Source organism: Electrona antarctica (genome assembly GCF_951216825.1).
Source record: "Electrona antarctica genome assembly, chromosome: 23".
In the NCBI taxonomy this organism is placed as follows: domain Eukaryota; kingdom Metazoa; phylum Chordata; class Actinopteri; order Myctophiformes; family Myctophidae; genus Electrona; species Electrona antarctica.
Genome location: NC_136804.1, coordinates 6,210,339 through 6,234,671, shown reverse-complemented (window position 1 = coordinate 6,234,671; position 24,333 = coordinate 6,210,339). Strand labels below are relative to the sequence as shown.

The 24,333-nt window shown below is 43.3% G+C and overlaps 1 protein-coding gene across 1 annotated transcript; it reads right to left on the bottom strand.

Annotated features, from left to right (window-relative positions):
- Window positions 1–17,397: 17,397 nt before the first annotated feature.
- LOC306916504 (protein NLRC3-like) lies at window positions 17,398–23,407 on the bottom strand. The gene is made up of 5 exons (XM_079494393.1): window positions 21,558–23,407; window positions 20,694–20,870; window positions 19,704–19,850; window positions 18,914–18,963; window positions 17,398–18,787 (listed from the first exon to the last, which is right to left on the bottom strand). The coding sequence occupies exons 1-5, from the start codon at window positions 23,363–23,365 to the stop codon at window positions 18,255–18,257; spliced, it is 2,715 nt and encodes a 904-aa protein (XP_079350519.1). The 5' UTR covers window positions 23,366–23,407; the 3' UTR covers window positions 17,398–18,254.
- Between the last annotated feature and the right edge of the window lie 926 nt (window positions 23,408–24,333).

Here is a 24,333-nt window from a genome sequence, read left to right as displayed (position 1 = left end):
TTGAATTTTAGCATGGTGTTAGGTATGTATGGGCATAAGGTTTTCAAAACCATTGAAAACTAATTTGGCTCGCCCCCTAGTGGTCGGTTTGCAATGAAACCACTATTAGATATGTCAGTATATGGTTGGAACCCCAAATAATTGATAGAAGAGATTTTTCAATGGATTCTGTTACCATTGGGTGTGCTAAATAACATACTATTTTTTTTACGGAAAACGAACAACTTGAAAGGCATCATTTTCAAGATGGCGTCCACAATGGCTGCCGGGAGCTTAAAATGCCTGTTTCAATACAAAGTTGCAAACTGAACACTAGGGGGCGAGCCAAATTAGTTTACGATGGTTTTTGAAAACCTTATGACCATACCTAACAGCATGCCAAAAAAAGAGCAGTTACCAAGTGCATAATTGTTATATTTTTTTACATTAATCACAGTTTATACAGTTTATAGGCATTTTAGCTCCCGGCAGCATCACGTAAAAAATCATAACAATTATGCACTTGGTAACTGCTTTTTGAATTTTGGCATGGTGTTAGGTATGGTCATAAGGTTTTCAAAAACCATTGCAAAATAATTTAGCTCGCCCCCTAGTGGTCGGTTTGCAATGAAACCATAGGCATTTTAAGCTCCCGGGAGCTCCATCGTGGACGCCATCATGCAAACGATGCCTTTCTAGATGTTTTTTGTAAGAATTTAGTATGTTATTTAGCACACCCACTAGTAACATAATCCATTGAGAAATCGCTTCTATTAATTATTTGGGGTTCCAACCATATACTGACATATCTAATAGTGGTTTCATTGCAAACCGAGCACTAGGGGGCGAGCCAAATTACTTTGCGATGGTTTTTGAAAACCTTATGCCCATACCTAACACCATGCCAAAATGGTAAAAAAAAAGTAAAAAACAATGCCTTTCTGGTTGTTCGTTTTTCCTAAGATTTTAGTATGTTATTTAGCACACCCAATAGTAACAGAATCCATTGGAAAAAAAAATCTCTTCTATCAATTATTTTGGTTTTCAACCATATCTATAAGTGTCTAATATTTGAGTCTGTGTAAACAGACCACTAGGGGGCGCTCCCAATACGTTTGCACAAATTTTTGAAATCATTATACCCATACCTAACACCACACCAAAATTAAAAAACTAGTCACCACAAGCCAAAAGTGCGCCCCCAGCTATTTAAACACATCTGCAATCTGATTTCTGTATACTATTTAAAACAAAAATGCTGCTATTTGTCCCAAAGTGACTGCAAAAGAAAAATGCTATTTGTTTAAAAAAAAGCTTTATACCCTGTATAACATGTAACGATGCAATGTGACATAACTGTCTACAAAATGCTGAACCTCCTCCAACTGTATATACTTATACTAGTCTGTTTTAAATTTGAAAAGTATCTTGCCACAAAAAATGTTTTACGTATTCCAATCTGGCTTCAGAACATCCCACTCCACTGACACATGCCTCCTCTATTTGAGCGACCACATCAAACATGAGGTGGATGCTGTCAAATACTGCAGCATGGTCATGCTGGACCTCCAAAAGGCTTTTGACACTGTGAACCACTCCATACAAGATAAAAGCAATTGGTTTTGAAAGCACATCAGTGAGCTGGATGCAATCCTACATGGAGGGGAGAGAACAGATTGTGGAGGTGAACGGAACACTGTCCCCCCCCCCCCTCCCAGTGAGCTGTGGCGTTCCATAAGGAAGCATGCTAGGGACTTTACTGTTCCTAATATATGTAAACGACAGCTTGTGACTGCAACTTGTTCCTGTCCGCAGATGACTCAGCACTGCTGGTCTCGGACAGGAACAAACTGCAGGTTGAAAAGGCCCTCACCTCTGAACTCGGTAGAATCTGCACCTGGGCTCGCTGATAACTTTACACCTGGGAAGAACTGAATCCATTCTCTTTGGATCAAATAGTAATCTCAGCAAGGCAGATGGCTTCTTAGTTAAAGTGGGTAACAGTATTATCACACGGAAAGATGAAATTACCTACCTAGGTTCCATCCTGGAGGCAATCTTTCCGGTGATAAAATGGCCACCAACGTAATCAAAAAAGTCAACCAAAGAACAAGATTCCTATACAGGATCTCCTCACTGGTCAACAAAAACACCTTGAAGACCCAGGAGACCTCGTACAAGGTTTCTTCGACTATGCATGCACCTCTTGGTACCACAGCACCTCAAAGGCCCTTAAAACAAGGCTCCAGACTAAAACAAACTGGTCAGGCTACTACTTGGCCTCACTCCCCGAACCCACCTCACCCCTGCCCACTTTGACAGGCTGGAATGGCTTAGGGTTGACGACAGAGTACAGCATCTTGCAATGGGTCTGGTCCACAAGATTCGATACACCACCAAGATACACATGTACCTGTCTAAATACTTCAAGATACCCATGTACCTGTCTAAATACTTCACTAAGATACCCATGTACCCTGGGCCATGGCTCAGTGGTCCAGGCACCTTGGCTGGTAATCCAGTCTGGCAGTGTGCCACGGGTTCGACTCCCGATCCCGACGGCCTTTACTGCATGTCTTCCCCCCATCTCTCTCCCCATTTCCTGTCAGCCTACTGTCTGTCCCTCCATAAAATATATAAAATAAAGGCGAAAGCCACAAAAAAAAACATTAAAAAAAAAGATACCCATGTACCCGTCTAAATACTTCACTAAGAGACCCATGTACCTGTCTAAATACTTCACTAAGATACCCATGTACCTGTCTAAATACTTCACTAAGATACCCATGTACCTGTCTAAATACTTCCTTAATGTCAACAAAGTCCACACCCACAACACCAGAGGGAGTTCAACAAACCACGTGCACAAACAAACAAGGGACTAAATTAATTTAACTCCTATGCCACCAAAATGTGGAACGCCCTACCAACAGTCATTAAGACATGCAAATCCCTTGACTCCTTCAAAACCGCTCTCAAATTAAGGGCACCTACGGACGGCTGCAATTCGAAACTGGCCCCCGTAAAACCTGAGTCCCCCAACCACCCCTTTCCCCCCTCACTGTATGTTCTTTTCCCCTTTTTGCCTCCTCCTCGATTTCCTGTTTTTTGGCTATAGAAGTCTATATTTGTACGTCTCTAAATGTTATGATGAATTGAACATGGTGGACCCTATTGTAAAGTGTAATGCTTTATGGTGTCAGTTTTGTATTGAGTTGTGCTTGAAATGTACTGTAATTCTCCAATCTGTTAATAAATACTTCAACCAATCAAACCACACTCACTCACCATGGTCCATGACTCCCCCTGTTCTGCTGCAGCTTGACTTCTTCTAAACACAGAGGGGAGAAGAAATGTCCAAATAAGAGCCAAGCTTTGGTGAAATTATGAATCGGCAGCCATTTCCCCTTCAAGAAAAAAACAAATACAAAAAACATAAATCAATAAATACTAGGGCTGTCAAAATTAGTGAGTTAACTGAGTTAATTACATTGTGAAATTAATCAGATTAAAAATTCTAACTAAATTAATGAATGCCTGCCTAAATTAATTAATGCCTGCCTAAATTAATGAATGCCTGCCACACTGTTTTTGTTATAAAGAATGAAAACATACATACATAATATGTTAAATGTATATATCCGCCTTATTCTGTCATTTATCGTTCCATTCCCACAACAATATATACAGTAAAAACATGACATATTTCGGACATAGTTCGAATGGTGATTAATCATGATTAATACATTTTAAAGCTGTGATTAATCTGATTAAAATATTTAATCGTTTGACAGCCCTAATAAATGCATTTATTAAAAAAAAGATACAAATAAAATAGCCTCTCTCACTTGCGACGGTAGGAGCTCCGGTTCAGACACTCCCTGGACACTGACGTCGCCTCTCTCTCGGCCGCCACCAGGTGGTGTCAGGGTGGGGTCGAGGGGCAGACAGCCAGGTGTCAGGGTGGGGTCCAAGGGCAGACAGGCAGGTGGTGTCAGGGTGGGGTGGAGGGGCAGGCAGCCAGGTGTCAGGGTGGGGTGGAGGGGCAGACAGCCAGGTGTCAGGGTGGGGTGGAGGGGCAGACAGCCAGGTGTCAGGGTGGGGTGGAGGGGCAGACAGCCAGGTGTCAGGGTGGGGTGGAGGGGCAGACAGCCAGGTGTCAGGGTGGGGTGGAGGGGCAGACAGCCAGGTGTCAGGGTGGGGTGGAGGGGCAGACAGCCAGGTGTCAGGGTGGGGTCCAGGGGCAGACAGCCGACGGCAGAGGCCCACCCCCAGCACGGCAGCTCCACCCGACGGTGGCAGCCGGGGCACGGCACGGAGCACGCCGGACGGAGGCCGGTGGCACGGCAGCGACGACCGCCATGGATATGTCCTCCCGGCGGCGGCATGGAGCCACGCGACACACAGCGGCCGCACACGGTGTGGGAGCATGGCAGGAGCAGGGCCACGTCATACTGGCCCCCACACGACGGACAGAGAGAGGACGGCCGCCGGCCTCCGCTTTCCCTCTCCTCTTCATCCTCCTCCTCCTCCTTTTCTCTCCCATGCCTTTGCTCTTCGACGGTGCCCAGCTCGCCTGGCGGCGCATTTAGCTCCCTCTGTGTTCTCTGGGTACAAGAGAAGGGCTTTGTTGACATTATTGTCAAAGTGTTCCAAAAACACCTTTAAAACATGACATTAGGAGGGTGTGTAGAGCCCAGGATCACATTAGATAATTGACACAGGGGTGAAAAATGGGTTACAAAATCGTGGGATAAAAAAAACCCAAAACATGACATTAGAAGCACGAGGTCTGTCCGTTGCTCTCCCCTGGTTGGCAGAGGGAGTGTAGAGATGGCGCCCAGGATTACATTAGACACTACCAGAAAATGGGTTAAAAAAAATTGTGGGTAAAAGAGAGAGAGAGAGAGAGAGAGAGAGAGGGGGGGGGGAGGGGAGGGGGGGTGGGACAGACAGACAGACAGACAGACAGACAGACAGACAGACAGACAGACAGACAGACAGACAGACAGACAGACAGCGACAGAGAGAGAGAGATAGAGACAGACAGACAGACAGACAGAGAGAGAGAGAGAGAGAGAGAGACGGGACAATCCTTTTATTAGGCGCCAATTGCTTGCCGTTGCCATGGTAATAGGTCCTCCCAGAAAGATGCTTGAGAGAAGGACAGCCCACTGCAAGAGAGCCACGCACGCACGCACACGCACACACACTGAAACGTGAATTCATGCACAATTATGCAAATTAATATACAATTATGCACACGCACACGCACGCACACACACACACACACACACACACACACACACACCCACACAGAGTATCTCGGTGTGTCCCAGGAGGCAGCATCTCATTGCCTCCTTGATGTGAATGAGACCCCCGTCTGTCCGTCTGTCGCCATGGTTACACTTCCTGATGGCGTCCCCCTCAGCTGATGATGATGGGCCGGGTCACAGCTCATTGGCCACCAGGCTGGCTGGCTGAGGGTCATCTGGGGTCAGCATGCAGGACTATAGGGGCAAGTGTTGCCACGTCCGCTTATTATAAGCGATTTTGCAGGGCTTGTTTTTCTGTAAAGCTGCTTGTAAATAAATTATTTGTAGTTGCGGGTTGTTGTTGTTTTGTTTTTGTTTTTTTGTTTTTTTGGGGGGGTCTCACATTGCGACGCGTTGTGAGCTTGTAGATCTACTATTTTCAAATTAGCCTTTGAATTCATGTACATGTTAAAGGGGCGAAGTGCTTGTTTCTTTTGGGCTTGTTTTCAATTCAATTCAAAGGAGCTTTAATTGGCATGAGAAAACAAACATTCACATTCTCAAAGCATTGAAAGCAAGTGTCACAAAGGTCAATACAATACAAAGAAAGTATATACAGTTGGAGGGGGTACAGCATTTTGTAAACAGAGCTATGTCACATTGTTTTCATAGACTGTGGTTGCTTGTTTCTCTCACACAATCTGGCAACCCTGACTAGGGGCTGTATGGTCGTAGCCTGGCTAATAAGCCAGACACCAACAGGCTAGTATGGTTGGTGGATTCATGCATGTGTAATAGTGTTGTTTTTGTCGACTAAAACTAAGGCGAAAAATGTTCGTCGACTACCTTTTTTCACTGACGAAAACTAAATGGAAACTAAATGAAAACTAAGCTATGATGACTAAAACTAAGACTACATATACTGACAATTAAAAACCAGACTAAAATCGGCTATTTCCAGCAAGTGAAAAATTGACCGCATCATGGCAAAATCTTGATATTTAGTCAACTAAAACATTTGAGGAATTTGTCCTGACGTATACACAACACGCATGGATGAACGGCAACTCCATATTGACCGGATAGACGTCAAAATGAGCAGATCTACAAGCTCGCAACCTGTCGCAGGCTTGCAGATCTGCAATTTTTGCATGCATTAATGCTCTTCGTAGGTTCATCTGTCGCAGAGGCTCAGTGAAAACCATCAGGTCAGATCATGGTACCAATTTCATTGCAGCACAAAAGGAGCTGGAGGAATCTGTAAAACCGCTGGACAACGACAAAATCCAGAAAACACTACTCAAAAAAGGAATTGACTGGATATTCAACCCTCCCTCAGGACCTCACCACGGTGGAGTATGGGAGCGGTTAATTCGACTGGTCAAAAAGATTCTCTATTCAGTCCTGAAAGAACAAATCCTGGACGATGATGCTCTACACACAGTCTTGTGTGAGGTCGAGGCTGTCATGAATGATAGGCCCATCACAACGGTGACAAATGACCCAAACGACTTGGAACCCCTCACACCAAATCATCTGCTCCAGTTGAGAACAAACCCAATCATGCCCCCAGGACTGTTTCACAAAGATGACCAATATACAAGGAGGAGATGGAGGCAGGTACAATACCTCGCCGACCTGTTTTGGAAACGTTGGACCAGGGAATACGTTCCACTTATGCAGGAACGTCACAAATGGAATGAAATCAGGAGAAATTTCAGCCCTGGAGATCTCGTTGTCATTGTTGACGACAACGCACCAAGGAACTCGTGGCCCCTGGGACGAGTCATCAAGACCACCCGATCCCCAAGAAATCAAGCCATAGTATGGGCTCCAATCAGCAAGCATCCATTCCATACGAATGGTGATCCAATCGCTCCAACCAGTTGGGTGGGTTGGGGTAGCCTGGCTAATAAACCAGACTAATATCACACAACACTGTCGCGGTATATCAGTCTGGGCTGGCTCCACTTGGATTTCATTTCCCGGGGCACATTTTCTCTTTGACGCAATTGGTCAGAGCTACTGTCAGTCAAAGGTCTCAAGCATTGAACGTCACTGTACCAAAGCCCGCCCATATTGCATACCGTGTCCCGATTGGTCCGACCTGTTCTCGGTTGTAGGAAAGAGGCGTGCTACTGAGCCTCGCCAGACCGTAATCCGCTGGTAGGCAACTTTTTTTTGCCAACGGCTGATTCGGTCTGGTTTATTAACCAGGCTAGGGTTGGGGGAAATCAGCCTTTTCTTTGGGTGATTCAATGTTAAGATGTATCTAGGCTTTCATATATTTATCATCTATCATTTATCATTTATCATCATAAATACAAAATAATGTCGTTCAATGTTAAGATATGTGCTGTGCTGCGTCACGTGACCTAAAATGGCCGACATTATTTTGTATTTATGATGATAAATGATAAATGATAGATGATAAATATATGATAGCCTAGATACATCTTAACATTGAATCACCCAAAGAAAAGGCTGATTTCCCCCAACCCACCCAACTGGTTGGGGCGATTGGATCCAACTATCACCATTCGTATGGAATGGATGCTTGCTGATTGGAGCCCATACTATGGCTTGATTTCTTGGGGATCGGGTGACGTAGAGCACACATTACACCGATTTTAAAGTCCCTGCACTGGTTGCCTATACATTTTAGAATAAATTTTAAAATTCTTTTACTTGTTTTTAAAACATTGAATGGAAATGCACCGGTCTATTTTTCTGAAATGCTACCTAAATATGTGCCCGGCAGACCCCTTAGATCCTCTGGTGCTGGTCTCCTAGAGATCCCAGAGACCCCAAACACAAAAAAATATGGAGAAGCCGCCTTTAGCTACTATGCCCCTGTGCGGTAACAAGACAACTCACCCCTAAAGCCACTTTTGGTGAGTTGTCCAGACAACTCACCCCTAAACGTGAAGACATCTCACCCCTGCTTTTTTAGGGGTGAGATGTCTTCACTTTCCGGGGTGAGATGTCTTCACTTTTGGCCACTTTCGGGGTGAGATGTCTTCACGTTTAGGGGTGAGTTGTCAGGACAACTCACCGGGGTGAGATGTCTCGTATTCTTTGAGCTATACTTTACTGAATATTTCACAAGAATATAACACAAGAGTCAAATGTACGGTCAAATGTAATGTAGTTTATTTAAATATAGAAACATTGTAAACAAAGTTCAAACAGCAGTTTGTACAAAAAATATAAAAAAAGGTAAACATCAAAAGTTTAGAAAAACATCAGTTTGTACAAAAAAATATAGAAAAAAGTTAAGTATAGAAAAAATGTAAACTAAAAAATATAGTAAAAAGTTGTCATAAAAAATAAAAAAAACATCAGTTTGCTACAAAAACACTAAAAAGTTTAGGTAAACATCAAAAGTTTAGAAAAACATCAGTTTGTACAAAAAAATATAGAAAAAAGTTAAGTATAGAAAAAATTTAAACTAAAAAATATAGTAAAAAGTTGTCATAAAAAAAAAGCTATCCAGTGTGCAATCATTAATATATGTGTTCCTGTCGGGCGCCCGCTGGCCTAGCGGTCCAGGCGCATGCCACACATAATATGGCTCTGGCCTGACTGCGTGTCACGGGTTCGAGTCCCGTTCATGACGACCTTTGCTGCGTGTCTCTCCCCTTCTCTCTCTCTCCCTCTTTCCAGTCATGTTTAGCTTGGGAGGCAGGGTTGTTCCTGTCTACCTTCACTTGTATAAAAAGGCAAAAAGCCAAAAACAAATCTAATATATATATATATGTTCCTGTCTAGACTAGAGATACTTAGAAATAATTAACTCAGTATTTGGTATAGATCAAGCAATGCATCCACAATTCCACTATAGCACGCAGCCTATATGCCAAATGTTATACTGTGATATTATACAGTATTCAGCACATTATTTTAGGGCTATTTTGCAAAGACATTTATTTTACAATATGCAATCATTAGCGACATTGTCACTCGTGTGTGTGTGTGTGTGTGTGTGTGTGTGTGTGTGTGTGTGTGTGTGTGTGTGTGTGTGTGTGTGTGTGTGTGTGTGTGTGTGTGTGTGTGTGTGTGTGTGTGTGCAAACTTCTGAAGAAATGTGAACTGAACCCCTCTCAATTTGGTTACTCCAGAAGAGTCCAGATGGCTGTCCGAAAGTTCGCTTCGTTTGGCAGGTGTGAAGGCTCATTCGAATCCTAATGCGTGTCTAATGTGTCTGTCTGTCGCTGTGTGGGGATCCGAGTGGAGACTTTCTTCATCTTGTTTAAATATAAATACTTCAAAATTAAAACACATGTTTAGCTCAGCATGATCTATAAACTGTATAGCTAACATGGAATATGCATAATAATTGTGATCGGATCATCAATGGGACTCTGGGAGTAGGCTATCTATTGTAAACTTCGGATCATTTTGCGCTCCCGTCTCCGCTGTGCCTCGTTCATGTGCCCAAAAAAAAGAACAGTGGCGCGCACACACACACACACACACACACACACACACAGTAAGTCTCCGACGACACACTGCATCCGTTACTCTCACTTTACGTGAAAAGTCTATTTTTTAACATCGGCTTCTGAACACATTGATACAATTCCCTGCTACGTTTCCTTGCTTTCCCTGACACAGCCAGTGTGAAGGCAAACCGCATCAAATTAAATATGCAAGAATCCAAATTCTCCGCCCATACGCATTTGAGTCTACAGAAGTATTAGGTGAGAATGTGACCTAATTAGCAACTTTGTACAGCCGTCTGGTGGCAGTGTCTACTCCTTACAAGTGTTTCACCGGATTTTACTGTTAAATAAATAAATAATTAGCCGTGACTGCGCACGTCTGTAGGAACCGATAGTTAGATCCGAAATTGAATTATGCCTACTGTAATGGGTGCCACGGAAAGTACAGACAACTCACCCCGCAATGTCAGAAAGTGAAGACATCTCACCCCGGAAAGTAAAGACATCTCACCGGGGTGAGATGTCTTCACTTTCCGGGGTGAGATGTCTTCACTTTCCGGGGTGAGCTGACCGGACATCTCACCCCGGACATCTCACCCTGACATGTCAAAAAGTGAAGACAACTCACCGGGGTGAGATGTCTCGTATTCCCCCTGTGCTGTGGAACAGCCTGCCAAGGGATCTACGGTTCTCTGAATCTGTAGACATTTTTAAACAAAATCTTAAAACACACCTTTTTATCATTGCTTTTAACTAGATCATTGCATGTCCCTTTCCCCGTTTTAGTCACTCATTTTTGTTTTGTTATTACTATGTACTTGATGCTCTCTTGTGTTTTGCCTTTTCTTGTTTTATTTTTGCTCTGTAAAGCACTGTAAAGCACTTTGAACTGCACCCGTTGTATGAAATGTGCTATATAAATAAAGATTGATTGATTGATTGGATCAATTGGATTGACATCCAGGTGACTGCTATAATAATCACTCGCATTGCATGTAAACGTCTGTCGAACGGGATGGTCGTTAAAGTTGATATCGGTTTCAACTTTCTCCCCCAATAATGTAATCCACATTTGTTCATAGGCCTATAGCCTACTGTAGGCTTTTTTGACTAGATTTAGAAGACATTTTCAAGCTCTTGCTACTGAAATGATCGATTATTTTTATGGAGAAATAATTTAACATGCTCAATGGGAGACAGTTTGCCCTCGCAGAGTGGAGTGGGTGGGGCTTAATTAGTGAAGGGCTAATTATAATGCGTGAATTCACGCAATTATAATGTCTGTTTTGCAAATTGCAATGGCTCTCCCCATTCAAATGACTGTGGACCCCCCCATCTGAAATATATTTTTGTGTGAGCTTGCTTGCACCCAGAGGGTGCGTAAACACAAACATTGTCCTAACACAAACATTATAATGAATAGCCAGTTTCTAGTGTTTATCCCAACACAAACATTAAATGCCATTGATAATGAATGGCCAGTTTCTAGTGTTTATCCTAACACAAACATTAAATGCCATTGATAATGAATGGCCAGTTTCTAGTGTTTATCCTAACACAAACATTAAATGCCATTGATAATGAATGGCCAGTTTTTTTATTTTATTTTCTTATGATGTTTTATTGGGTTTTTTCCATTTCTTTAAATACAAGACATACAAGGAACATGGTACACAAAAACAAAACAAAAAAACAACAACACCATCAATGACTAAACAAAACTGACAATAACACATACCCACCCACCCACCCACCCGCTAGCCCTGAGGGGAAAATATATTGTATAATAGAAATTGTACAATAATGAACAATACTTGTAAAGAATAATTGGGGAAGAAAAAAAAAACTTGTAGGCAAGAGATGACCATATAAAAGAAGCTAGGGAAGAGGGGGAAATTAATCAATTGTAGTTAAATAATTAATATATAAAAGAAAAGGGTCCCAGGTTCTAGAGAAGTTATTCAATGAGCCTGTAGTTGAGAATTTAATTTTTTCTAGGTGAATAAAGGATGATGTCTTTTAGCCAGGATGACGTGGCAGGGGGGTTAGGATTTTTCCAGTGAAGCAGAATATGCGGCGCCTCGCTATGAGGGAGGCGAAGGCAACTGAATCTGCCTGACACCTACTGAATCTGCCCACCACAGGAGACACACCAAAAATAGCAACTAGGGGACACGGAGGCACAGGAAAGCCAAAGACTGCGGAGAGTGTTGAAATAAAGCCACTTTTGGACTTAATTTCTTTGTAGGCATTTTGAAAAGCATGTTGTACTTTTTACTTGTACTTTGTACTTGTACTTTGTAATTTTTACTTTTATACTTAAGTACATTTTACACCGGGTACTTTTTGTACATTTAATTTGAGGTACTTTTATACTTTTACTTAAGTAACTTTCTTAATGGGTACTTTGTACTTTTAAAATATTTTTGTACTTTTTCCACCACTGCTTGAAGACACACCAGCGTGTTCACTGGTGACCTTTCCAAGAGTTTCAACAATTCAAGTACCTGAAGACAGCTTTGTGTCCAGTTCTCACAGGACAAAAAAATATGTCCACTTTAAACGGTGTGACCAAAGTTTAAATAACTCGGGTCACTTGCAAAGACACCATTGCATTCACACCATGGGGTAAAAAAAAGAAAGTTTCCACTATAAATGACCTCGCTATGAGGATCAAATTAAACAGCTGTATGTTCGTAGGGAGGTCGATAGACAAGGACAATATTATGGATTATTATACTGCTCCTATATTTCAAAACAAATATGGCTGAATTCTCCTTCTACAGCACCACCACCCAGGCGTGGAATGCCCTGACCCCTTCCCTCAAAAAATGCAATCACTTACACATTTTAAAACAGGCCTGAAAGTCCACCTTTCAGCAGGCCCAATGAAGAGGATGATCACCCCTCCTAACTTTCTCCCACTCTGTACATATAGTGTTTTCTTTTTTCCCGCAATGGTATATTTTGTTGTTGTATATATCGTACATTGCTCTTAAATGCACACTGCCTTCCTTGTTGAAATGTACAAATAAACATGCTTACTCTAATGGGCAAAGCAGTGCTGTAACTTCATTACACTGTTTAATAAATCATTTGAGAGTTGGTAACCAAATGGAACCTTATTAGATTTAAATCTTTAAATCTCCATTTGTGGAAGACATTTTTAACTGTTAGATTTGATTCATCAAATGGTTCTATAAGTTAAGTTTATATTTAAAATGATTTAGTGAATTTAGACTTTGAGATCACAGTATAGCTGTTACACTGTATTACACTGTACCATGGCTCCCCCTAGTGGCCATCTATGGTACGTGCACCACGCACGCTTCCAGCATGAGTCGTATTTCTCTCATATCTGTTATACATACGTGATTGTGATCCTAAACAAGCAGTAGTTAATACTAGCAGCAGTAATACAATATTGTAACTCGCTCCTCCAAAGGGAGCTAGCTCTCTTGGCTACGTGGCTTGTTGTTGTGGTGGTCCTTCAGAACCTGCCTGCTCGGTTTCAAATGCGTGTAGCTGACCGCCTTGCTCTTCCTGCCCTGGTAGACGCCGTCGACGAACACGTGCACGTACTCGGGGTTGACCTGCCAGTAGCCTCCCTTCCCACGCTTGTCTTTGTCCTTGCGCTCTCGCACGAAGCACTTTGACGTCGTCAGGGTGTGGCGCAGCGAGCTCTGCCAGGTCCTCTTCTCCACGCGCCTGTAGAACGGGAAGTTGTCCATGATCCAGCCGTACACGTCGCAGCGTCACTTTATTGGACCGCTTGGCCTGTATGGCCATGTAGATCAGAGAGCTGTAGGTGTGAGGAGGCTTGGCGTAGAGGTCCGCTTTGCCGTCGTCCTTCACCGGTGGTGGACATGATGGACTGGGCCAGGGGGGGGGGGGGGGGGGGGGATGACAGGGTACCCTGCAGTGGTGCGGGAGGTAGCAGGGCTCCGTGCTCCTGCAAGGGTCTACAGCTGTCAGGAGGACGGCAGCGGTGTCCCCAGCCAGAGGGTTGGATGGAGAGCCAGTGCTGCCCCTCTGCCCCTGGGTGAAGCTGGGCGCTGGAGGAGGAGGCAGAGCAACTGGCTGGTTCCCTCTCTCTGGACATGGGTATGTACTGCAGGGAGCAACCATGCTGTTCAGCCAGTGGAGGCTGGTCAAACTGTCATCAACATCGGTGAACGTCCTCATACAGTGTGTATGTGTTTATTGTTAAGATGGACATGGAGCTAATATGTTGAGATGAGATGGAGAGATGCTGATCTGAGCTGCAGTCACGTTTCAGTCTCTGCTGCACGCTAACGTCTCACCTGTCGGAGCCCAGGATTTTATTTCGAACCAAGACCACGGCACTTGCGAGTCTGTTTTGTTGAAAAGGTCGCGGTTACCATGGTGACGTGACATTTCAACTAGCCAATCCCCAAGGGGGTGTGTCTTGTCGCGCCGAACGTGAACTTGTGTGTGCGTGTAACCGCCGCGGCGCTTCTTTCTACGTCACCGTTGTTTTGGTACATTTTCACTTCCTTGTTGTCGTGTAACATTAAATAGTACTTAACACGCTTCGTTTCAAACGTTTACTTTAGGTAGTTTAAAACGACCACGCCGCTCCTCACGTAACCGCTGTGATTGACGTGCAAGAACGGCCAATCGACGCACGGCGGGGCCAACGGGAGCCGGCAGCCAGTGGATGTTGTCGCAAGCTGCTCCCTGTGACCAATGGCGGCGAAGCAGCAGTCAGTCTAATGAGCTCTAGCTGCGTGTGTACAGTGTACTGTGTTCAGCGTACAGTACACTTATTTCAATCGCTCGCTAGCGCGTAAGACTGGCACACCGACACCTGCTTTGTTTAGACAGTAGCCTCCATGTTTACTTATTTATTTCATTGCAATGTACTTTTCAACCCTGTTGAATAATAATTGATTTATATTATTATTAGCTATATGATTTCTACTGCCATGACCTAACAGTGTCATGACTAAACGCTAAACCCTCGAAGGACATTCCCAAAACCGGAGATTACTTGGAGGGGTGTAGGTTATCTGGCTGTGCTGAAAGAAATAAGATGCTGCTGATGTAGCTGAATATAAAGCATGGATCCCATACACGAAGGCTCTTCTGAAACTGATGGGCTTCATGTATGATGTAGCCTAAGTTGCCTAACACAATTAACTGAAAACTTAGGAATGATATCTATTAGAATGAGGATAGTCAACATTCACACATAGTAGGCCCTACACTAGCTCTGGTCCATAGCCCTAAGGCATTAGAGCTATGGACCAGAGATAGCCCTACACCTGACCTGTGGAAGGCAGGAATCCACCTACCTGTATATGCCACCTGTCTGACTCTGTGGTGACTGGCCAAAGCAGGATTCCGAGAAGGATTAGTTAGGTAGATTCATATTACAGCTTCAAGCTGTGCACCACCAACGCTATAAATTGTCATGACCGTGCTGTGTTATTTAATATCACAATAATCTTGCACAAACTAAATATTCTCTACAGCAACACTCAAGTAGGCTGTTTTGTTTTTATGGTCTTCTCAATTACATGAATGTAGTGTAGCCTATATTAGATTAAAACCTATTTAGGCCTGAGGCCGATTGTAAAAAAGCCTCTAAATCCTGACTTTTTCTGAAAAACTATTTATATAGCAGCATCTTTTTTATTTTTATTACATTTTTGAATACTGTACATACCGTACAGAACCCCAAAATGGGTTCCCGGCCTGAAGGGGTAAAATGTAATGTTTATAGCACTTTGATATAATCAAAAAATTTCTATTGGAAATAGCCATTCACACTATGAGTGTTTGTTAAAGTTCTCTTCCTCAGATGTTTGGCTCACTAAGTTATGTAGGCCTATAGACAATTAAAATAATTGAGTAACTCATCTGTTGCACACAGTTTTAACAATATGGTATATAAGTAAGAAATGGGTCTTTAACAAGTTTATACAGTGATTTAATTCTCTCTGCTGCTGGGGTTTCTGTTGTGAGGGTGGGCACGGGGACTGGACCGGCACAGGGGAGCGGACCTGGTTACTGAGGGCATTGGCCAGGCAGGGCTCCAGACTGGTGCACTGGTGCCACCTACCTTTTCATTTGGTACACAAATTAGGTAGCACCATTTTTTTCTTTGTATAGCGTGGCATTAATACATGACCTTATCATGCCCCCACATCGGGCGCCATTTATTTATGTAGTGGTTTCCACCATTAAAGGTTTGAATCATAAAACCCCTACAAAGGTCACTGTGTAAAAAACAGCAACCTACCTGGTTATACTTCAAAACACTGTAGATGGTTTCAACCCAACACAAAGTCACTCAGTCAATAAAGGCAATATTTATATTCCACACACAGAAAGTCAGTTTAAGGTTTTGTGTTGAAAATTAAATGCAGTCCAAACCTTTGGGATTAATAAAGTGACAATTTGTACAATATCTCCATTACCATTATCCAAATTAATTCCTTATTATAATATTTTTACATTTTGGAAAAAATCTTTTGCAATGTGAAATGCCACCGAATTCTTAATCCTTTTCCTTGTCTTTATGGGCCAACTTGTGAAAGCTGCATGCTTTTATTGTGAAGGCAAAAGTTTCTGAATGCTCTCAGAGCCTGCATATCTCCGCGTGCTGAAAATAGCTGATCTACAAGCTCACAACGCGCCGTCCGCGACGCGTTGTGAGCTTGTAGATCAGCTATTTTCAGCACGGAACACGAAGAATAAATCAGGCATCAGTGCTCTTCACTCACTGGGAGGGAGATTAATGTATTTTGTTGGCCGATCATCATGTATGGACGTATGGTATGGACACATAGGCTACCTCCTCGATGCAAACATAACAAGCTTTGGAAGCTATTTTTCGTGGCACATTTCGTGGCACATGTTTAATCAAACAACACGTTTACTAAGTTTCACTCAGTGTTTGGGTCGGGAGTCGGCTGTCTGTGTAGATCATGACTGATCATCATGCAGTTAGATATGCGCGCTGCGCGCTCCAGTGAAATTGTACAGCTGAGAAAGATTAGTTAATTTGTGTCGGATAAGCTACGTTCAGACCTGAATATATATTCGCCTCGGTTCGTCCAGTTTGTACCGCGGCATGTCGCGCCGCGCCCGTTTGCGCAATTCTCGTCTTTGAATTGACTTTGTATGTAATCGCGCCGCTCTGACCATCCAAGTCTGAAGGCGATCGTTCTTTGAACACTGGGCGTCAGGCGAACGTCCAATGTTTTCAATCAATGGAACGGGCAAGCACTAATAGGTCGCACGCTGGAGCCCTGGCTGTACTGTACCGGCCACTTTAGGTGTTGCAGCTTTCCATGCTCGGACATACATACGGACATACGGATGGACGGACATAGCTCCGTAATGGAGCGGAGGCACCGCTCAAAAATGGACATAATATATAAAAACTGACATAATTGGAAAAAAACCCTGATATAATAAAAATAATCATCAGCTTTTACAGAAAACATATTTATTAAAGTTTGAATCATTTTATTTGTTGAATCATCAAATAATTAAAAATCAGGTTTTATTTTGTACAAAAGAGACGAAGAAAATGGAGGGGAAAAGAACAACAGGTTGTCAATCAACTACAATGATGAAAAAAGAACAAAAATACACAAATATAAAGTTAACCTTTTACAAAAGTAAATGGAATTTGTAAGCTTTTTTTTCGGAAAAAAGGTCACATTGCAATGCGTTGTGACATGACCAACTGGTACACGAGAAGGGAATCCCACTCATTCCCACCGCAGGTCACATTAAATGAAATCCTGCATTTCCCGTCAGTGTGTTGTTTGGTTGGTTTGTCACCCCAGGCATCACCATATATGGCCCGGCAGCCAGAGAAAACTAGAGTTCTCAACAGGCCCGAAAATTAAGGCCCCTCATCAAACCCTGTGTACACTCAAGACACTGCCCCCGCTGCCACCCTTAGATCTCCATACTTGGAGCTGACCTGTTCTGACATTCCATATATCTGACATCATCAAACCCTGTACACTCAAGACACGCTCAATATATGGCCAGTACAGAATTCATTCCATATGTTGATCTGACCCCCCCCCCATGCCAAAGCACCAGCGTTCGCCCAGCAGTCTGCCGTCACCCAGGCGGATACGTGCACGCGACCTCGCCCTCAGGGCGTCTTACTGGTAAACTGCTGTGTTACTTCCGTGTTGTGTAGCATAACACTCCAATCCTTGGTATCTTTACTGTTCACGAGCAGCAGCAGCGTAACAACAACAACAACAAGCCGTAGCTTATTTTGTCGCTTGCGACAGTCAACTGTCTTCTGTGGGTTAGGTTATGCAAGCCCTAATACCACCACTTTTACAGAACAACATAACTGATACAAACCAACAGACAACTACACAACCCTTTGTTGCTCTCACAAGAATGATGCTGGCAAAAGGATTCAAGATAGAAGAGGGTTTATTTGTCACTCACTTCGCCTGCCTGTCAAAAAAACGGTCGCAGCCCACCGGTAATATGACCGGTACGTCCTGTGGCCAGTCCACCCCTGCCTCCATAACAACCGCATGGTTGTGTCATCTCATCAGAGACATTATCTGCCCTCACAAAGACACACAGAGGAGTCGGCAGAAACCCTAAACCCAGGGTAGAGAGGTTCAGTGAATGTGGTCTGGAAGGTGTAAAGGTGTCTCAGTGAGTCAGAGGACACATCATAGAAGGACAGAGTCCCTGCAGGGCAGTCTAGATACACTGCCACTCTGTCGGAGTCAGAGAGACCAACAGGGAGGTAAGTGGTCCTACTATTGTGAATGACAGAGTAACAGCCTCCACAACACTCCAAACTCCAGGACCGATCATTGAATCCAAGCCAACTACCCTCTCCTCTCCAGCTGATTGGTTTGTAAGCCACTCCTATCAGAACCCCTCCACTACACTCTACCTCCCACAGGTAACAGCGTCCAGACAGACCTTCTGTACACAGAACCTGATTACACTTATCATCAAATCTGTCACGATGATCACAGTATGACTGAAGCTCCGGTGACCATGTGACATTCTTGTTGTCGTCAGACAGACAGAGTGTTCTGCTTGCTGTGTTTGGGTCCAGAGTGAGACAATGGAAATCTGATGAGAAAACAACACAGTAAAAACCATTAAAAATACTAAGAGAGAGAGAGAGGGGGGGGGGGGGGGGGGGGGGGAAGGGACAGACAGACAGACAGACAGACAGACAGACAGACACTCACTCACCTTGTGTAAGGAGTTGAGGATTAGTCCAGTGTTCTCCTCCATGTTTCACTCTGTAGGAAGTAGAACAGCAATGCATCAATGTCTGACTGTCTAACACAACATCTCTGACACTACAGTGTATCTGCTACCATTATCTTCACCAGGCACCAGAGTAATGTTATTTCTATTTTCTTCCCAGGCTGTGGTCATACAATGATACACTGAGGACACTCAAATGGAACTGCAACAGTATGTGCTGCTGAGAAACTGCCATGAAATGACTGAGAGGGAACCTTCTGTGTCCTCTCCTGTTAGATTTGGTATTTGAGCTTGTAGATCTGCTTTTGAGCTTGTAGTTCTGATATTTGAGCTTGTAGATCTGCTTTTGAGCTTGTAGTTCTGATATTTGAGCTTGTAGATCTGCTATTTGAGATTGTAGAACTGCTTTTGAGCTTGTAGTTCTGATATTTGAGCTTGTAGATCTGCTATTTGAGCTTGTAGATCTGCTATTTGAGCTTGTAGATCTGCTATTTGTAGCCGGGGAGCCACAGGCCCAAAAGCTCAAGGAATAGAGATTAACCTGTGATGTCATGACATACTTTTTATTTGTGTTTTTTCTATTCATTTGGTCATTAAGGTCCACAGAATGGTCTGCTTTAACATCGCAAAATGTTTGTATACCACACCATAGACAACCTATATATGGCAACATTTTCCATATTTCATCATACTTTAAGTAGCATGTGACATGAACTGAAACTAGGTTTTCATGATTCTGAATCAGACAGACAGACGAACCAAGTCTACTCACTTGAGCGTTTCCAATCCAGAGAAGTTCTTCAGTCCAGACGCCGGCAAGACATTGAAGGTCAAGTCTAATTCTCTCAAATGAGGATTAGAGCTGAGAGCTGAGGCCAGAAGTTCACAGCTTCTCTCTGACAACCAGCAGTTCATCAGTCTAAATGAGAAATGAAACACTGATTGTCTGCTATAAAATACAGTATTCTGGATAGAAAACAGTGAAGCTGATAACTGACACACACAGACACAAGAAGGACATCTGCTTGAGAAAAAGACAATACAATTATTTTTATTATCGGCTATTTCTCGGCTATTTCTTTTTTAAACATGTTGATAAATCTTGAAAAATGCAAACATGTTCTCTTATCAGAAAGTATTTTCAGATGGGGGTCTGCAAAAAATATGATGTGTCAATTTGCCAATTGCCAATTCTGTAGAGCAAGCAAGGGTCTTCAACAGGGGGTCCGGGACCCCTAGGGGGTCCTCTGAGTTACTACAGGGGGGTTTTGTGATAGAAATATATATACATTTTTATATTTTATATATTTATATATATGTTTTTATATATTATATATACTAGTTGAAGCCAAACTCTGTTTGCCAGAACTTTCCTCTCCTCGCCTGCACAGCCAGCTAAACTTCAGCCTTAAGTTTGGCCTGTTCCTTTGTTGGATTTTTCATTTTTGACTACTTTTACCGTCTACCATTTTTGTGTTGGTCTGCTTGGATGGTATTAAAGACTTTGATTTTTTAGTTATTCCTGCCTTTACTAGTCTGTGTAACAAGAAAGAAAGAAAGAAAGAAATAAAGAAAGATAGAGAAATAAATGAAAGGGGTTGGAGTTTGTATAGTCACTGTACCTTATATCATTATTCTAGTCAAAGTGTGTTACTATATGTGTATTACGATATCAACATTATTCACACTCCACCAATACAGCATCACAACAATATTAATAGCATAATCACATAATAAATAAATGATGAAAATAATAACTGACCGTAGAGTCTCCAGTCTACAATTTGGACTCTTCAGTGCTTCGCAGAGCAGGTCCAGGTTAGCGTCCAGGTGGTTGTAACTGATGTCCAGGTGTCTCAGATGGGACGGATTAGAACTGAGAGCTGAAGCCACATCTTCAATGTGTTCCTTCTGGAGGGCACGGCCCAAGCCAACAAGTCTGTAATGAGAGATTAAATGTAAAATCAGTGATGATCAAAACAGGTCAGACCAAGGAAGTAAACTAAGATATATGTATATGTGTAAGTACGTACGTATGTACGTACGTACATACTAGGCATGTGAATCTCATCACTGAGGCCGATTCGATACGCATCTCGATGCACTGCCAGCGATACGATACTTTAGCGATACATCATGGAATGCGATTTGATGGCGATTCAATTCTGGACAATGCGATGCGATACGATGCATTTGATGACAATTCAGCACAATAGAAAGGATTTATATTAAAGCCCTGTTAATTTCCCAAAACATGTAGGCTACTAAAAATGCATTACATTTAAATTCAAAGCAATTTATTGGTTTACTATAGGTTAGTACTAGGCTCTGCATCTCTGTCTAACAACCCAACTTATAGAATTATGTAAGAAAACACAGGGGTGTGCTCTCTGCTGGTTTAGAATTGTTAGATTACTAATCATATAGCCTAGTAGCCTATTGGATATAATTAGCATATATTATTACAGACCAAGCAGTCTTTTAATTTGTGATGATTCCATGTGCGTGCGTGCGCGCGCGCGTGCGTGCGTGCATGTCTGTGTTTATTATTTGAATGAATTTGTAATGAATGAATGTAGTAGTATATGAGTGAATGAGTCATGTTGTCATTAACAGGACTACTAACCTGGCTGTTGTGCAGTTCCTCACGGCTGGGATCAGTCTCAGTCGCCCCCACACGTCTGTGTTGTATTTGTCCAGGTCCAACTCCTCCAGAACCTCCTCTGACATCAGCAGCATGGAGGCCAGAGCTGAACACTGGGTCTCAGAGAGTTCCTTCCCTGTTCTGCTTGTTGACTCCAGGTACTGTTGGATCACCTGACTTACTGACGGGTCGTTCATCTCCATCAGACAGTGGAATATGTTGATACATCCGTCAGGAGAGAGGTCTTCATTGGTGCTCATCTCCTTCAGGTTGTTGATGGCTTTCTGGATCTCCTTTGGACTGTTCTCTGTCTGACCCAGCAGGCCTCCTAACAGACTCTGGTTGGACTCCAGTGAGAGACCATGAAGGAAGCGGATGAAGAGGTCCAGGTGACCATTCTCACTCCGTAGGGCTTTTTGCATGGCTCTCTTCAGGAAGTCCTCCAAAGAACTGACATGGCTGGTTCCCAGGAATGTCTCCAGTACCTCCCTGTTCCTCTGAGTCCTCTGAGTGAAACGGTGGAACCATAGACACTTGTCCCACTGAGTGAAACAGTGGAACAGGTAGACTGCAGCCAGAAACTCCTGCATGCTCAGATGAACAAAGCAGTAGACTGTTTGGAGGAGGAACACCTCGTCTTCTCTGAAGAAGGTTGTGCAAAAGCCTGAGATCAGCAAGTCCTTGTTCACGTCAAGACCACACGCTTTCAGGTCTTTCTCATAGAAAATTATGTTGCCTTTGTCCAGTTGGTCAAACGCCAGCCTGCCCAGCCTCAGAAGAACTTCTCTTGCATCCTTTATGAGCTTCTCTTTGTCTGCCCTGCCTAGTGAAGGATGCTTCATCGTCTCTCGCAGTATCTCACCTATCAGGAAGTAGCGGTACACCTCAGTCAGGGTTTTGGGCAGCCTGTCTGTCGTGCCCATGTTCTGCACAACTCTAGCAAGGAACCAACAGAAGACTGGGATTTCACACATGGTGTGGAAGATCGTTGATTTCTTGATGTGTGAGTAGATTGAGGTGGCCTGGTTCTCATCACTGAAGCTCTTCTTGAAGAACTCCTTCTTCTGGTCATCTGTGATGAAGCCTCGTACTTCTGTCATCCTGTTTACAAACTCCTTAGGAATCTGTTTGGCTGCTGCAGGTCGTGAGGTTATCCAGATGTGAGCAGAGGGGAGCAGCTCTCCCTTGATGAGGTTTACAAGCAGACGTTCCACTGGGTACGAATCCACCACATTCATGAGTCCAAAATCAGTTTTGAAATCGAACTGAAAATTATGTTCATCATATCCATCCATAACAATCATGACTTTGAAGGGGCTGTTGCTGTAGTCTCCTGACTTCTGCAATTCGTTAAAGATTTCATTAAGAATATCTTCGTCAATACTTCTGGTTTCCTTGATGCATTTGTGTATTAGCTGTGCCAAAGTAAAGTTCTGTCCCTTGAGCAGATTTAACTGGCGGAACTTGAGCGGGAACACGAGGTGTGGATCGTGGGGGAAACATTTTTTGGCCCAGTCAGACAAAAACTTTTGTACGAGGAAAGTTTTGCCAATTCCTGCACAGCCAACGGTCAGCACTGATCTTATGTCTCTTCCAGAAGGGTCTTTGTTCATTTCACCAGGTTGGATTTGTGTTCCCTCTCCTGCATTCTTCATCTCCATCTGTCTGACCTCATGATGGCTGTGGATGTCTGTGTCTCTGATGTCTAGGTTGTAGAGCCAGATGAAGACCTTTTCAAACACGACCTCAAGCATTGTGGCCAACCTTACACTCAGATATGTAATGTGCATGCTGCGTTGAAGCTGGTCTTCATAGTCAGTGATATGACCATACCCTAACATACCTGTAGTGAACAAAGCATATTCCATCTTTAACAGCCTTGCCCAGAGAGAACATACACCTCTCTGTTATGATGGTATTAGAAGTAGTAAATGGAGGCTATAAGCACAGTGTACAGGGCTGCATTTATTTCTCAGAGGCTCTTTCTATGATTGCTGCCAATTAATCCTTCTGCTAAACAGTTAGGAATCCCCAGCTATAAGCTATAAATGGATGAACTTAAAAAAGGAAAAACAGGGTTTCTCCTGGTCCACCCATTCCTGGTCCAGTGAAGGAAAAGAAAAGAAAAAATAAAAAAGTCCATTGTGGGTTTATGGGATTTTTCTCTATCAAATTCACCCGTTCGTAGCCTGCCTGCAGAAAAAAGCAGGGATGTGGGCAGGGAAACAAACCTACCTTCTACATCAGCAACATGTCACTGAGCATCATGAAGGTACTGAAAGATCCGCCCACCTCAGACATCAGCAACATGTCACTGAGCATCATGAAGGTACTGAAAGATCCGCCCACCTCAGACATCAGCAACATGTCACTGAGCATCATGAAGGTACTGAAAGATCCGCCCACCTCAGACATCAGCAACATGTCACTGAGCATCATGAAGGTACTGAAAGATCCGCCCACCTCAGACATCAGCAACATGTAACTGAGCATCATGAAGGTACTGAAAGATCCGCCCACCTCAGACATCAGCAACATGTCACTGAGCATCATGAAGGTACTGAAAGATCCGCCCACCTCAGACATCAGCAACATGTCACTGAGCATCATGAAGGTACTGAAAGATCCGCCCACCTCAGACATCAGCAACACGTCACTGAGCATCATGAAGGTACTGAAAGATCCGCCCACCTCAGACATCAGCAACATGTCACTGAGCATCATGAAGGTACTGAAAGATCCGCCCACCTCAGACATC